The sequence below is a fragment of the Callionymus lyra genome, chromosome 9 (assembly GCF_982586985.1).
Source record: "Callionymus lyra chromosome 9, fCalLyr1.hap1.1, whole genome shotgun sequence".
Lineage (NCBI taxonomy): Eukaryota > Metazoa > Chordata > Actinopteri > Syngnathiformes > Callionymidae > Callionymus > Callionymus lyra.
The window spans coordinates 4,988,753-5,005,131 of NC_141826.1; the positions used below are offsets into that span (position 1 = coordinate 4,988,753).

At 37.0% G+C, this 16,379-nt stretch overlaps 1 protein-coding gene and 1 long non-coding RNA gene across 5 annotated transcripts in view; one reads left to right on the plus strand and one right to left on the minus strand.

Moving 5' to 3' along the window:
- The window catches only part of LOC148071521 (teneurin-3), a 264,037-nt gene that overhangs the window by 222,882 nt on the left and 24,776 nt on the right, over positions 1 to 16,379 (minus strand). For all 4 annotated transcript variants that reach the window (XM_087798802.1, XM_087798801.1, XM_087798800.1 and 1 more), the window contains exons 2-3: positions 9,983 to 10,373; positions 355 to 630 (exon numbers count right to left, since the gene is read on the minus strand). In XM_087798802.1, the coding sequence (XP_087654928.1) occupies positions 355 to 630; positions 9,983 to 10,253 (547 nt within the window). In that variant the 5' untranslated portion in view covers positions 10,254 to 10,373. The remainder of the gene's footprint in view (positions 1 to 354; positions 631 to 9,982; positions 10,374 to 16,379) is intronic.
- LOC148071522 (uncharacterized) overlaps positions 1 to 16,379 on the plus strand; it is a 106,129-nt gene that overhangs the window by 77,829 nt on the left and 11,921 nt on the right. The window lies entirely within an intron of this gene.

Below are 16,379 nucleotides of genomic sequence, written 5' to 3' on the forward strand. Positions count from 1 at the left end.
TGAGCCACTGCGGTGTTCGGCAGCACAATCTGAGCTGAGCCACACAAAGCTATCTGTGATTATGCACCAGCCCGTGGGGGAACTTTATCAAACTCCTCTGCTTCCTGTGGAGAGAGAGCAGGTGACTTGCCGCCTCTCTATAGGAAGTCAGAGTCTTTCTCCAGGACGCGGCAAAGACTCGCCTCTTTGATCCAAAGAAAAAAAAGGGGCTCCCCACCAATCGGGCTCGCTCACCCCTCGGCCAATCAGAGGGCGGCTCCCCGGCACCACAATCCAACCGACCGCTGCCACCCCTTTTCTGTTGTGGGGCGCCCGCGACAAATATGGAGTTGACGAAGGAAAAAACCCACTCACCCATCTCGTTGTCAGACTTATTGTCCATCTCCGTGTCGGTGAGCGTGAGGGCAGAGTTGGACCGGCTGGACAGGCAGGAGTTCTGACCCGACTTGGGCCCCTTGCCCCAGAGAATCATGGTATGTTCCGGTGATGAGGGCTCATGGTTTTCAGAGGTGACCTGTCCTCTGGAGAAGCTGCTGAGCGGGTGGGCGAGGCCCGTCTCAGGGCAGAGCGCCAAACCTCTGCGCACGGACGGCTCGCAGAAGCCGAGCTGCCTCAGTGAGAACGTCTGGCCTGTGGACGACATCGGCAGTAAAGTTAACAAACCGAGCGACAACGCGGTTAATGGGCGGGAGAGACGTGCGACTTAGAACACAAGAGGAGGAGATGGTTAAAGCCTTAACAATGTCAGCCCAAGCTGTTCAAAACTCATAAACCCACAGATCCCCCCCAAATCACCTTATCCGGACCCCATGCCGTCCTTTTAATCGATAAAGAGATTTCTTCTAAGATTTTACAAATCTGCTTTACTTGTGTTATAAAAGTAGCATGCTAGCTGCACATCGCCATGATTAGCTTCTAATAGATTTTCCTTCTCTTTTTTTTAAATTTCCTCTCCTACCTTATTTTTTAAATATTATTTATTGCATTTATAATATATATATTATTTAGTTTTATGAATTGAAAAATAAAATAAAGACAAGATATTATTATTGAGCTGAATTTAGCGTGAATGGAATTTTTTTGTGTTAATACTCAATAGATTATTAGTAACTAATGGTTTCTATAAATGTCTGTAGAAAAATAGAAATTCTAAAATATATCTGAATGAAAAATCTTTTTAAAAGGAAAAAATCTAGGAGATGTAGATTCTTCCTGCTTTGTAATTTCTATACAAATCTAACTTTTATATTACTATTATTATTATTATATATATATATATTTTTTTAAATAAAACATAACGTAAAGAGAAAGAAATGTAGAAAATAAAAATGAAATGTTTAAAAAGGAATTTAAGACAAATGCAGTACTGATAAAATACTGGAAAAATGAATAATGTAATTTTAGTATTTTAACAATTGTTTTATTTCTACTGGAGAAATAGGGGTATTTAGAGGGAAAATGCCTATTTTTAGAGTAGTAGATGAAAAATAAATTATCCTCTACACGAGGAGTACCCTCCAAGCCACATTTAAAAATAATGTTTAAAACTTTATATTGTACTACACAATGTTTAAATTAATTAATTAATTAAAAATAATAAATAATAATAAATTCACAAATAAATTAAAAGTATTTGTGAATTTTGGAAGAATCAGTATGTTTATTTCCACACATGTATTGTTGTTATAGATGAAAGCTCATTTTTAAATTAGATTCATTTTTTAAGCAATTCATCTCTTCTGATCCAAAGAATAAGGTTTTAAAAATATGTTTTTAACTTTTCAACACCCATTTTATTTTGGAACAGCTTGTGATAAATCATTACCATGTATTTGCTTCTTCTACTTAATTTGGAATTACTGGAGGCCCTGGTGCTCACTCAAAATAATAGCCCGCTGAGGCTTCAAACACACAAACATAAAAGCTCATTAAATTAGTTCATTAAAAAAGACAAAGGCAACATGCCAATAAACAACAAACGGAAAAATAAATAAACACTATTACAACGTCAAAACATTGATATTGTGTCTGAGATGCCACAAACATGTTTCACTCAACTTTAATTAAAATTCATTGTTAAAGCAAGATATGACAATTTTTGACAATTTACATGCTAATCTCATCTCTGACAGATTTGTTTTGGTAAAAAACAATTATTGCTCAGAATTAACAAACAATTTTAAATTAAAAAATATTTTTAATTTTATTTTAACTAGCATCAAGAAAGTTTTGTTCAGTGTTAATCTGTCCGTCTGTTTGATTTATGTGTATGTCCTATATCTGTAGGCGAAAAAAACAAAGAAACTCAAATGTATTTAAATACAAAATCAAGAAGCCATTGTTAGTTGACAATGTACAGATTTATTTTGATGGTGTTCTGGAATTCTATTTGTAGTTTCGGTCATTTTGGCTTTTAGCCACTTCTATGGCATCCACGCACTGTTGCTGGTAACAACTACGGCGGCCCTGAGGGGCGAAAATGAAATAAAAACCCAGAATAAATCAACATTCATGTAACCATGGTGACAAATTTAGTAGCTAAGAGCGTGAAGTTTTGATTCAACCTCCTTCTCCTTCATGAGAGTTGCTTCACTCATTTGTATGCTGTACCTTTACAGAGACATGTGAATTGAGGCCCCTGGCAGAGGTATGCGCTGGCGCAGTGTCTTTTTAGGGAATTATTAAAATTGTAAAATAATTAAATCTTAATTATTTTTGTTTGGTCGGATAAGAAAACACCTAAAATACTGAAAAAATCTCACTTACAAACATTTGCTATTTCATTAAAGCTTCATGCTTTAAGCCTGTATACCCATAAGTATAATCATATGTATATTAAATAGTTTTTTTTAGTCCTATTATCTCCTTGTTTGTTGGCACAAACACAAACCTGAAGTACAGTATACAATCAAATCCTCATTGTAAGGTAAAGTTGAATTAAATATTTATACTCCTAATTATACCATAAATGTATATTGTGGTCCATTAAAATTATGGCAAAAGCGACTTCACTCACTGGGATTAAACACATTTTAAGGTGGGAAAACTCTAAAATAATCCCATAAATAACCAAGTGGTAGATTATTTTTGGCTTGGATTGGTGAGCAGTGTGCGATGAGGGAAGCATATTCATATATGTACTGCACCGAGGAGAACAAACCAAGAACTTTAAGTGGTCCATTCACGTCTTAATAACATAGTTTCAGAAAAGTGGATCACAGTTGGTTGCTATGCCGTCTCTCAAAGAAAAAGTCAAAGATGGCACGCTTCAGAACAGGACAAAGGATCAGCATGAGAACCAGGAAAGCTCTTTGAATGCAACAAGACGAGGTGAATTGGCTTTTAATAGCCGGCCATTTGAGTGCGGTAATGTTTGAAGGCTGCGACTCTTTTGTTCTAAGCTCTGGTTCACCATGTACATCTGACCCCGGAAGCATTTATAGAGCACTTACTATGAATAACTCCTTCAGTTCACTAGTCAGTAATTACTGACGCTTGTGCCGGCGTGAACGTCTCTTCCGGAGTTCTGTCTAAGAACAGATGTTGAATGTTTAGATATATATTTAGTTGACAACTTTGATAATAAATTCCCATTTTCAATGTCGTAGACGACTCTTACCAATAATTTGTACCTATATAACAACATAAACAACTGGTAATGGGCTGATGAAGCTTCATTAAGCAGTGTCATGTTGTTTAGAGGTCAGTAGGTGGCGCCATCAGTTTAAAAATAAAGTGATGTTTCATTAAAACAAAGGAAAAAAGTGCAGAGACCGCCATCTAGTGGACTCTGAAAATAAAGACATTGCTTCATGAAGCTTCATCAGACCAACGGGTTGGTGCATCAGTGGAGAGGGAGCTATATCCCAGCTACCAGGGGCAAGAGGCGACACTGGAACACCTATCCTACACTAACCTCTGTATGTCTTTGGATAGTGTGAGGAAACCAGATGAGCTGGAAAGAATTCGTATTAGAATTGTTGTTTCCAGTTCAACCTTCAAAATATATTTTCGAACAAAGAACAACTCCGGCTCAATATGTGGCCTTGATGAAGGTTCACTGTTAAAGTTCATGAATGATTTATCTGTTTTGAATAAGTCTTTTAATTGAAAGAGTTAGCTCGGAGGATGATGTGTTCGTTTTGGGTGCATCAGCAGCCTTCAGTTTACCTAATCAACTCTCAAATCTGGCCATAATACATGCACGCAACCAGGCAGTGGCTGACGGTGACCCTTTTTTTCGTGATTTATTATTTATGAGATTACATTGGATCAACCGTTGAATCTGATGCTAATATTTGCAACATTAATAAAGGAAATAAAAGTAGAAATAAAAACTATAACACTTCTATCTCTCTTTTGTCTAAATTACCACGAATATTGTTTTTAGTATTGCCATATATTTCATCACATCCACATATAATTTTATTACACGGTAAAGAAAACTACCACCATGATTGAAAATGACTTCCTTGAAGATCATTCCGACGGAGAAAAAAATGTATTAATAAAAAAGATTAGGGAAGACTGGGATAAGAGGGACTGAGCTGATTTCCCATCTTCAATCTAAATGCCATTTTTACAACACTAATATGGTTGACGATCCCCACCGGTAATAACTTCTATGAGCAGCGTCTGGGTCATAAATGTTATTGTACTTGCCATCACTGCACTGACGGGAATTGTGTACGTTAGTCAAGGTGGAAAAGATGCATTTAATGTTTTATATTCAGGATCAACATCGCCTCTCCAGAAGTACGTGATTCACTCCCTGACATGCAACCAGGAAGTGCATTTATTTCGACTCACCTGCTTTGAACTAAGTGCAGCAAGTGTGAGTCACCAGCTCTGGAGTCAGCGTTTACCACCTCAAGTTATTCAAAATAACTTTTATTTATATCAAAGAATATTCAGCCCAGAGATTCAATTAAAAAAAAGGATCTGTGAAGATCAAAGTTTACCCAAAATAACACAAAATTCTCATCTAATGTGTTCTGGATACATATATTTTTGTTTACAGTGTGATCAGGCTAAAAAAGAATTAGCATTTTTTTTTAAGTGTTGGTTCAAAAGATAGATTTCCCTCATTTAAATCTTCATGAGTTCCCTTAACATGTTTACCACAGCTGGTGATGACACAGAAAAACACTTTGATAGTAAAAAAGTGTGTCGCTTGAGCAACATAGGAAAGTTTCAACTACTGGCACAAACTTATAAAAAAAACGATTAAAAAAAAACCACGATAAGGCACTAGACCACAATAACAATAACTATACATGTTTAATTTTTTGCATAAGCCTAAATAATGCCAGAGTTAACAATATTTGTTAACGGTGTATTATTATTATAGTATGGCAGTGTTATCAAGCATGAATATATGTTGTAAAATACAATTATTTCTACATCATTGAAAAAGTTGTCGTACAGGGGTACAGGGGGTAACATAAAGCAACGTCTCCTGATGAATCTAACTCGAGGAAAATACAGAAAAAAAAATCTATAGGCAAGTCAGTGAATGGCAAATGGAAAACATTAAAGAGAACAATCTAACGAACTCAAGGTTTGAAGGAGCCGAGCAAAGGATCAGTCATAATGAAAGAAAAGCTGCTGTGAAAAAAGTAGTAGAGCTGCTGTGAAAATATAAGAATGAATAAATTAATGATTATTATAATAAGTTTTGAGTGATGAAAAGAAATCTAGCTGGTGTATGCTCGAGGTTGACTGGAGAAAGACCGGAAATCCTTGTTCGGCATTAAAAAAAACATATCCACATCTCTGGTAATCATCAATAATTTTATATCGGCACACACTAGTAAGGATGTGATTTCTTTCCTAACATCTCACTTTAGATGTTATACCTGTTCATCACTTGTCCGGAACTGAGCATAATAACGGGTGTGGTTGAGTTAACTGACAAGTCAGTGTTTATTCGCTGTTTTATCGGCCACTAAAAATTCAGTCCGTCTCTTCACTGAAATACTGGCTAAATCAAACGACTGCATTTCCAAGTTGGCCGCGACTCAAAACCGTGGTTCAGTAACGTCACACGGGGTATCTAAACTTTTTTTTAGAGGAGGGGCCATATTTGATGACGTGAATACATCGGGGGTGGATGTTAGCGTGGACAATTGCCGTGGAAATATAGTACACAGTTAGCATGGACTGATAGCACGGACAGTTAGCATGGACATATAGCGCAAACAGTAAGCATGGACAGTTAGCATGGACAGATAACATGGATAATTAGCATGGAAAGTTAGCATGGACAAATAGCAAGGAAAGTTAGCATGGACAGTTAGCATGGACATATAGCACAAACAGTAAGCATGAAGAGTTAGCATGGACAGATAACATGGACAATTAGCATTGGACTTTTTGCATGGACAGATAGCATGGACAGTTAACATAGAAAGATAGCATAGACAGTTAGTGTGGACAACCTTTTTTGCTGAACTTGTCTGACATTTAAAAATATGTGCAATATTTAAGGTTAACCGGTTGAATAATATATTTCATCAAGGGGATCCGAGCACTTTAGACACGCCTGTTTTATACAGTGCATAGTTTGGGTCGTTTTATGGAATAATGTCTCATAAAGAACCTTTATATTTTCACCCAAAAAAAAAATATCGTACCGCTTTTTAGTTTAAAAATGACAAGGTTAATGTAAGCTTTGCTTCTTTGATCGTGTGTTCATGTTACAGCGAGCGTCTATTTTTAATATCATAGGAAGAGACTGGGCCCACGTCCTTCAAAACAAGACAGCTGTCCCTAATCCTGCCACGTTCAATTGTTTTTTAATGTCTGATTAATTATCGAGGCAGTTGTAAACTGTATTTACGCCTAAATAAAAAAAGATGTAGGTGGACATTCACAGCGGGAGTCAAGGGTAACCATCGACACACACTCTGATTCACTTTACACGGCGCCTCGTCTCACTTTCCAGCACCTGACGCACACGCAGGAAATAGCAGTGATTCATCAGAACCTCATGCGTGATGTCTCAAGCTGGGGCCTGTGAAAATGGTCCGAGGTCATGACGACCGCCATGAACGCTCCTCAGCTAATCAGCCGGATGAGCAACCGAGTGCTCGTTCGTCATTGTTCTTTCAGAGAAGGGAATTGGCTTTTGTTCACTTTTTTATTCAACCCCGGCCAAATTTAAACACTCGCAAACAAAGGAGAAACACGGTGAGGAAAATGTGTTTTGTTGTTCACGTGTTTACAGTTTACCACGTGGACTAACACAGTCCATTTTTCTTCCCCTTTTTTTCATCGTTTCCAAACATCCTCCTTCACCTCCTCTCTACATGTTCCCCTGTTCAACACTGTGTTCATGCTTGGACGGGGGGAAAAAAGGGGGATATTTTGAGACAACTAAGGGTTTTTAAAGCAGCTAGGCTACAACAAGACACACTTTTGTTCGCTGTGAGATACATTATTATGAAAGGCTGATCAGTAGATGTATTAGGACTCAGGCAGGCTTGAAATAGATGCTCACCGTGGCTCCATTTTCCTTACAAGCTCATTTCAGACGGTAATTCTGTCTTTGGACAACAAAGCAGAGCCATTTTGTTACAGACACATGCTGTTGCTTCGTGTGGACGTCGATGCTGCACTGAGCCACATAACTGTAGCACCTTATGCATATGTTGCTTTTCTTTTCAACTGTGAATGAATGGAACCATTTAAACAATTGTCAAAAAATGACAGTATGTATTTAGATTAGTGAAAAAAAAATTAAAAAAAATTTAAAAGACAGAATTCTCCTTTTATTTTTTTCCGATATTGTTCAATATCAACCAACCTCTTTTTTTTTAACAATGTTTATGTTTGTTCTAGTTTTTGAAGGATGTACAGTATATAGAAAAATTAGAAAATATAATTATTTAAACATTTTAGTGACATTAAACAAACGAAAAATCAAAAACAAAAAAACAATCTCCACTCAGAAAAGTCAAAAATATATAACTGTCCACTCAAACAATTACACAAGTTAAATTAAATAAATATAATCTATTATAATAATAATAAAGGAAAATTCAAAATGGATTTTTCTAAAACAGTGGCAGAGATCTTCATTAAAAACTACTTAAAATGTAGAATTCCAAGATCTTATGTCAAAAATAGACAAAGTAATTTTTTTGTGGAACGCCTTTCTTAACAATAATCATGAATGAGTTCTTCATCTCAACTCAAATCTGCTCATTTTACTCGATGCTACTCTAGCAGGCACATCGAACTTTAAAAGAAAAAGTTCAGCAGGGAAATGACCAACAAGGAAAATTATAGGCTCGTATTAAATACATACTATTCAAGAAAAAGGCGTACTTTGTCTACTAAAATTAAAAACCCTGAGGTGTTTTTAAATAGATATTTCCGGTTCCAAACAAACTCGCATCCATAGCAATAATGAGGAAAACAGTCATTAGCATTAATCGCTTAAGGAAGAAAGGAAAGAAAGAAGAATTCTTCCCACAACTTCATCATAATCTCATTATTTCCGAAATGGGAACCAATTAGCGGTGAGGAAATGTAAGGAAGTAATGGATCGATGTCTAATTGGAACATTCTGAGCCAAAAGAGGGGCCATAAAAGTGAAAAAGAACCCAAACTTTTGGTAAGTAGAGGGAATTACGTCCATTTGCAACAGCTAATTAAAGGGGTTTGTGATGTGCTCGTCAGGTTGTGTATTAAAATCCGGAGTGAAGAGTGGCTGAAGAGGTGGGGCTGGACAAGACTTTTATCCCTAACCAGAAAAAAAAAACGAGTGTTTGTTTGTGGTTGTTTAATTGTGTTTACTGCTGGTGGATGTGCCGGCTTCACACCCGCTCTGTCACAACAACCAAGTTAAAGATTAAATTGGTGGAGTTCAACAAACACACACGGGCCGACTAAATCCTAAACGCGCAAATTTATTTTTCTAATGAAGCTTCACACTGTTATGAGCACGGAAATGATGTTGGTTTGAGCGTCTAACAAAGTGTGTGGAATTCACTCATGTCAAAACTTCTTTTTGTCACATTGTTGCACTGCTGGGGACAAGAGAGTTAAGACACTGGGAAAAATGGTAAATGTTAATGGGTCCCTCAGCAGGTCTTCCATGTCACTGTTGCCAGGATTTTATTAAGAGAAACACACATTGTTGATGGATTTTCTGATATATACACACACCTATTATCACCCATTTTTAATATCAGCTTTACTATGTTTAATGTGAAAATTTTGAAAAGAGGGTTTTTTAGTTTAAGTAACTTTCCAAAGGGAAATTAATCAAATTTATTTCACCAGATAAATGGTCAAATAACTCTAAAGCAGACTATTAACACAATATTTCTAGAAACGTTTATAATGAAAAAGATCCTTTATATCTTTAATGGTTCATTATGATTCAAGATTCCAAACTTCTTTTTCTTGATTTAATACATGTTATGATCCAATTATGTGACTGTGGTGACAACTTGACATTTGACAGCAGATCAGGTTTAACGGTTGAATAACTCTGGACTGTGATGCCTGAACACTGCAGTTGGTAGTTATAATAATCCTTTTCAGACTTCAGAATTTAATTATTTTTCATTCTGTGCAGTCTACTAGTTAATGGTGTGTGTAAAAAGGTAACCCCATTTTTCCTTGAAAATTCTAGCTTGTTAAAATTGGTATTTTCAAACTTGTTCTTGATTAGGAAATATTTGAACCAAAACATTGAAAATCTAACCTTGAGTCCTGCTGAACTAGATACGGGGAAGATAAAAGGAATATTTGGAAGAACATTTAATAAAAGACACAAAAAGGGTATGAGCAAATGAGAGTTGAATTACAACCAACAAATGTGAAAATTGTCCATTTCTGTCTTGAAATTGTGAACTTTTTAAGTGTGAAACTTTAAGAAGTATTCAATAATCATCACAGTTTAACTATTGAACGAATAACAAAAGATTGACTGCAGTGAGATGAATGAAAAACGAAAGGAGCGACTGACCAGGTCGACTGTACTCCGGCGTCTCCTTGTGGACCATCTCTTTGACCCTCCCTCCAAACAGCATGCGTGAAGAGTCATGGTCGAAGGCCTGGAGTGTCTCGCTGGAACTGTAAGATTTCTGTGTGGGCACGCGACAGGCGGCGTCCTCGCGGTCGGTGGATGAAGCGGTGTATCGTCTCTCCCGGTCGCTGTCTCTCTCGTAGTCTCTCTCTCTGTCTCTCTGGCTCTTGGACAGCGAGCAGAAAGGCCGCTGCTCCCTCACCCGTTCCATGCTGCCCGCATGCTGCGATTCCAACTCCTTCTCCTTTGCCAACGGTGACCCCCTCGGACTCTTTTTTCCTCAACGCCGAGCCCACTCCTTCAAACCATTCGGGGTCCGGCCACTCGCCACCTGGAGACACAAAGTGGAGGAAACAAGGAATGACAACACTAATCCACCTGCTTCATCTTCAAGAGCAAACACTTATCCCCCCCCCCGTTCTCCAGTCGCCCCACCCCCATTCCTGCTCGCCCACCCCTGAATTCTCGCCACACATGACTTCACCTCTTGAAAAGATGATCACGACCTCATTCCGCGCGCTTTGACCTCGGCGGCGAAGTTCATCTGCACATCCGCGTCTTTTCCAATTAAAACTCAAATACAGAGAATAATATTACGCGCGACTCTGACTTCTTGACATTATTATATTATCATTACCAGTGATAACTTTATATTTATTATATTATTTCACCTTAAACATTTTGCAGAGGCTCCAGGTTGTTCGCGGGATAATTGAAGAAGTTATAATAAATGATATTTCACACCTTTTGACTCGCAATTCAGACAGTTTAGACAAGTTTAGTCGACAAATAGTAATTACGACGGAAACTGTGGAAAACTAATTTATGTGTGAATTATTTTGTATATGCCTGTTAATGTCAGCTGATCCAGAACGAAAAACATTGACACTTTTTATTACATTTTCAATGAAGTTGAATCTCAGTGAATTTAATGAAATCCGAACCGGACCGGGTAAAATCAGTCCCAGTTTCCTGGCTGGAAAGTCCAAAAATATAGCTAACAATTCAACCTCTTATGAACCTGGCGAGTAGAAGTGGCTCTTCCACAAGTGCTCCAGGAAGAACAAAGCTACAAGAAGTGCACCACCACTTGGCACCAGTTCTCTGTGGAGGAAAGATGTGAGCCATTCTCTAGAAAGCTAATCTTCTACCTGAATAGTAACAGGAAATGTGGGCTCTTTGTTCCTTTAATCTGAGTACCAGTAGGAACCATACAACTAGTTGAAAATAGTTTGACAACAGTTGAATATTGGTAGATAAGTCTATGATTGCGTGTGTATGATTGGAAGAGTACGATTGTATCAAATCTACAGATATAATAAATACATATAAGATCGACATGAACAATAAACCGCAATATCGATATTGCTTTTCCAAGTATCATTTTCATATCGCCTTCAAATATCAACAAACCCACAGCACTTGGTGTTAGGAAGCGATTTGGATTTGAATCACAATGAATCACAAACAGTGAATTAGAAAAAGGAAATGTATTTGCATTCGTCTCTGTCTTGTTGCTTAAGATTAAAGCAGGATGTCGTTATACAATATAATGCTCACACCTATGATTTGCATATAATTGCTGTGGAAGACAAATAACGAAAAGAATTAACAACACTACTACTAAAAAATAAACTAGGAAAAGTGCGTCCAGAGGACCACATTTGACTGCATTTGAAGGGCCTTTATGAGTCTTGTAAATATGTTTCTTATAGCTATAATTTTATTTCATACCTATTTGTTTTGTTTATTTCTAGTTCTACTTTACATAAATGTAATTGTTGAAAGGATTGTTTTTCAGCGAGTATATTTTCCCTCAAAATAATTTAAAAAAATATCCCAAAAATTGTGATGCAATTTAGATTTATCATGGTCAACTTAAATTTGATCTTTTCAATTAAGTCTTTGTTTTCACATTTATTTGATTTTTTTTTTTTTAATAAAATGTAACGCCTTTTTTCATTGACCCTTCTTGTTTAGTCCATTAAGGACTTTTATTTTTGATATATAATATCCATTAAAAAACGAAAAAAGAAAGTTGAATGAATGAAAGATAAAATTGTAAAATTTGCCCCGTTGTATTTAACCTTTTTTCACATTTATTCGATTCTTTAAAAAGTCAAGTTTTATTAGTCCCTTCTTTATTTTGTTTGAACAGCAGTCACAGCATATAACACTTACAAAATGTCAAATGTTTTCCTACTGGATTTGTATTTACAAAATATCAGAGGAAGAACATGTTTTGTCCACAAAACCTCAAAGATTAAAATAGTTCAGCAACTATTTTTTTCACACAAAATACATCTATTAACTCTCTGTTAATCAGAAATACATGTGCAGTGGTGGATGTTGTTCATCTTGACCCAGAGACAACACAAGGGTTAAAAAAAATAAGGGAAAGTTGAATTAATGAAAAAAAAAAATGTAATTGTAAAATTTAAAAAGCTAATGATTTTAGGTGTTTTCTAATGCATTTTTACTTAAATATACATGTAACAATATGAACGTAGTTTCACATACATTTTAAATAATATAAACGTTAATTGCATTACTTTGAACAGAAATCAAAGAAGTCTGGGAACACTGTTATTAATATCAATTAGCAGGATAAAGATCGAAAAATGTATTTGAAAGTTAGCGTTCATCCTATTACAGTATTGTGGTCTGATCAAACAGCACAAGTTGTAAAACAACTCATTCAGGTTAAGTCGTCATCAAGATGTTAATGTTGACTTTTTCAGTGCCATTCAAAGAGATTCTTCTGAAGAATCCTGCCACAGGTGAGGTTGAAGCTCACATAAATGGTCCGGAGGGAATCATAATGTGACTAATCTGCAACAACAACAAAAATAACAACTCAAATGGAATGTGGATGGAAGCCCTAGTGTGTCAAAAGTGTTTATTACCCGCCACTTTCCACCGCCACAAAACACACACAAACTTATACACTCTCAATTCTCTCTTGGCTGAAGCTATACGACGAATGAGCCAGACTTCTTTCCCCAAATGATATCTACTTCGTTTCAGATCAAGCATCAAAATCATCCAATGAAGCTGAGACGGCGCTCTGATTCAAGATAGCACCATCACCCCCTCGAGACATTCCCCAAAAACTGAAGAAGACACCAGCGGAGAACAGTGTGCACGGATAATGAAGATTGTGCTCCGTTTCAAACCTCTCCAGCATTTTTTCTTTCTCTCCACAGTTGCCGGATATCATTTTGTTTCCCCGACGGGCCGAGATGCAATCAGTGACAGACTTTTGAACTCGAGATGTCGACCCACACAAACACACACACCAAAGTTTTGATTCGAGACATTTGCTGTTTTTGCTACATTTTGGCATCATCACTGTAGAAAACTGTGATGGCTAAAAAAATATAAAGACTTCCATATTTTTTTAACTAACTACAGATATTATATAAATCGCTAACAAGAAGCTTGTAAAACTTTTTATATAAATATTTCAAGTTATTGGCTCTTTTTGGTGGCAATAAAGACATTTTAAATATAGGGTGTCCTGTTCGTGACAGGGTGGAAAGTTATGGTATACATGATAAGATATTTCATAGAATATCATAGATAGATAGATAGATAGATAAAATAAAGTTTTATCTATCTTTTATGATGTCTATGAAATAAAGTGATAGTTCACCCAAAATTCAAATTTCACAAAACTTCTACTGCCTCTCATGTCTACTAAGGGTTGGTATTATTTTCAGAGTAATCCGTTCCTATTTAGAGATAAAAGCAAAAGAGTATGTTCATTTGTAGATGTAGAGATGTGATACTTCGGTTCTTCTCCAACAAAAACAAGTCTATATTTTAAGATTGGTTTTAGCAGAAGCTTAAACAATCTTACAATATAGACATTCATTTGGAGGTTTTTAAATGCGTCGTTTTGGATTAGGACGAAGATGAGCTTCATTAAAATGGACGTACATTTTTGCATGAAAGTCTTAAGAGGAAGTAATTACTCTGAAAATAATCCCAAAACTTAGTCGACATGAGGGTGAGTAGAAAATTAGTAAATTCAGGACTATTCAGAAGATAGAAAAAGGTAAAAAAATATCGATATCATGGATGGGGGTGCCTCCAGTTTTGAATTGATGTTGAAATATCAGGACTAGAATCAACATAAAAGGTGGTTTTGTCCTTCTATGATCGCCATGAGTTATCTCTTGAAAATCTCACAAACATCTTATCACTTTTAGGAAATTGTTCACGTACGCCCAGATTGTCCGATTAATGCCCAGTGCGAGTAAATCCGGCTCACCCAGACGCCCCGATTACGATCTCTCTTCTTTATGGACTTGTAAAGAGATTCGGTGTCTGAAAACAGCTAAGTCCTAATCACTAAGCTGTGAAGTCGGACTCTAGCTGCAATTGGATTTGTGTTCCTAATCAGCGCTAAGCCCTCCAGTGACCACGCAGGTCCCAGTATAAACATTACCGGGGGCCCCTGAGCATGGCATCTACCCTTACAGCTCATCAAAGTGTCCGCCTTGTCCACGAGCGCGGCGCACAGGGACGCTTGCAGGATACAAGAGACACATTCATGGTGGTGTAAATGATGTTCAGAAGGTCAGCGTGTCTCTAGAGGCGGATTGTGTTGGCTTTCCGTGGACTCTAACTTTCAGAGGTTTTAAATACAGGCCGACACTTTAGGAGGGGAAGTTAAAGGCTTTGCTGACCTCATTTAATAAAAGCAACCCTGCCTTAATAATGTAAACTTGTTGTGTTCAGTGATATTTTGGGTTCCAAGAGAAAAACTGGTCAAAAGTTATTACACCAAACCAGAAATAAGGCACCAAAACGTAACTACCTTTGCAGTCTGTTTACTTCTGTTTATGTCATTCAATGATGGCATTTCCTACATAAATACCATTCTCTAATCTCTACCCAAACCACCTTATGTGTCTTATGCGTCACTCAAATCAACATTCTTAGTGAAAAAACGTGCATGATTTAAGATATGCATTTAAACCAACGTCCTGTTTCATCCAGATACTCTATAACTATTCTGGTTTGAGCCCATTACGGTCTGCTCTGAGTATTAAGCATTTAAGGCATTGACAGCTTCTCTGCAATTTCTCACATACAATAGCTTGTATTTCTGAACCCGCACAGAACATGAAACGGCGTGAGTTCCATTTATTTAGATATAGATCCATACCATCAATGAGTTATATATAATCACCACGTGTTTTCAAATGATGCCTGAGAAAATTGTATAACATAATGTACCAACAAGAAACTGTTTGTTATTCCGCTCAGAATCAGCCGTCTCCAGTTACAATCGTTGCTTTTCATCTGGTATTGTATTTCTGAGTCATTGTTCACTTCAAACAGTCATGCATAATTACAATCACCATTGACTATAACAAGGCAACAATTATTTGAGGGATGTTTGGTTTTGAGTTTTATTGACTTTTAGAGGTCACGACTCAAAATCAGTCAACTGTGCTTGAAGCTGTTTAGAAGCAACCCATAATATAGTGTCTGTTTGTCAGAGATGCTGTGCTAGATCAGTCAATGATTCAGAACTAGGATTAATACTTTGCATGACATTTATATACTCAAGGGAGCCCTCTGGTGGGCAGCAATGTTACCATGGTCTGATGAAGCTCCATGAAGCAGTGTCATTATTTTCAGAGTCGACTAGATGGCGGTCTCTGCACTATTTTCCATTTGTTTTAAACAGCTGTTCTAATAAAACATCATATCATTTTTAAACTGATGGCCCAACCTACTGACAACATGACACAGCATGACACTGCTTTATGAAGCTTCATCAGTCCACCTACAAACTGCAACCCAAACACTGCTTTTGTCAACTACTTTGAGATTGAATTCTTGTGTAGTATTGTGTGTATTTATTTAAAATAATCTAAGCTTTGCTGTATACTACCCTAATGTCTAAGATAGTTGTTCTCATGTTCAAATATCACTTCTACCACTCATTTCCTTCCACCTTTAATCAGAAGGGACTGCGGTCACAGGTGAATGCTCGGTGAAACAGTCAACTCTGCAGAAAAGGTGTGATGGTCCTCTGGTGATGCATCCAGAGGTCGAAACTCACTTTGTCACCAACACCTTGTCTTAGACACATTCTAAATGACTCCCTAGCCCTTTGAGCACAGTTCCCCTGATAAAAGCACTAACATTACATATATCACAGACCGTCCCTGAAATATGGCGGAAAGAAGTGGCTCCATTTCAGTTGGCTCTTTAGAGCCCAGCAGGAGGGTCTTCAAGAACGTAAGTGAGATGTATGTGTTCTGACATCCAGTATGTTCTTGATACCGTAGTCATAATTTTTTATACTTCCTTTGAT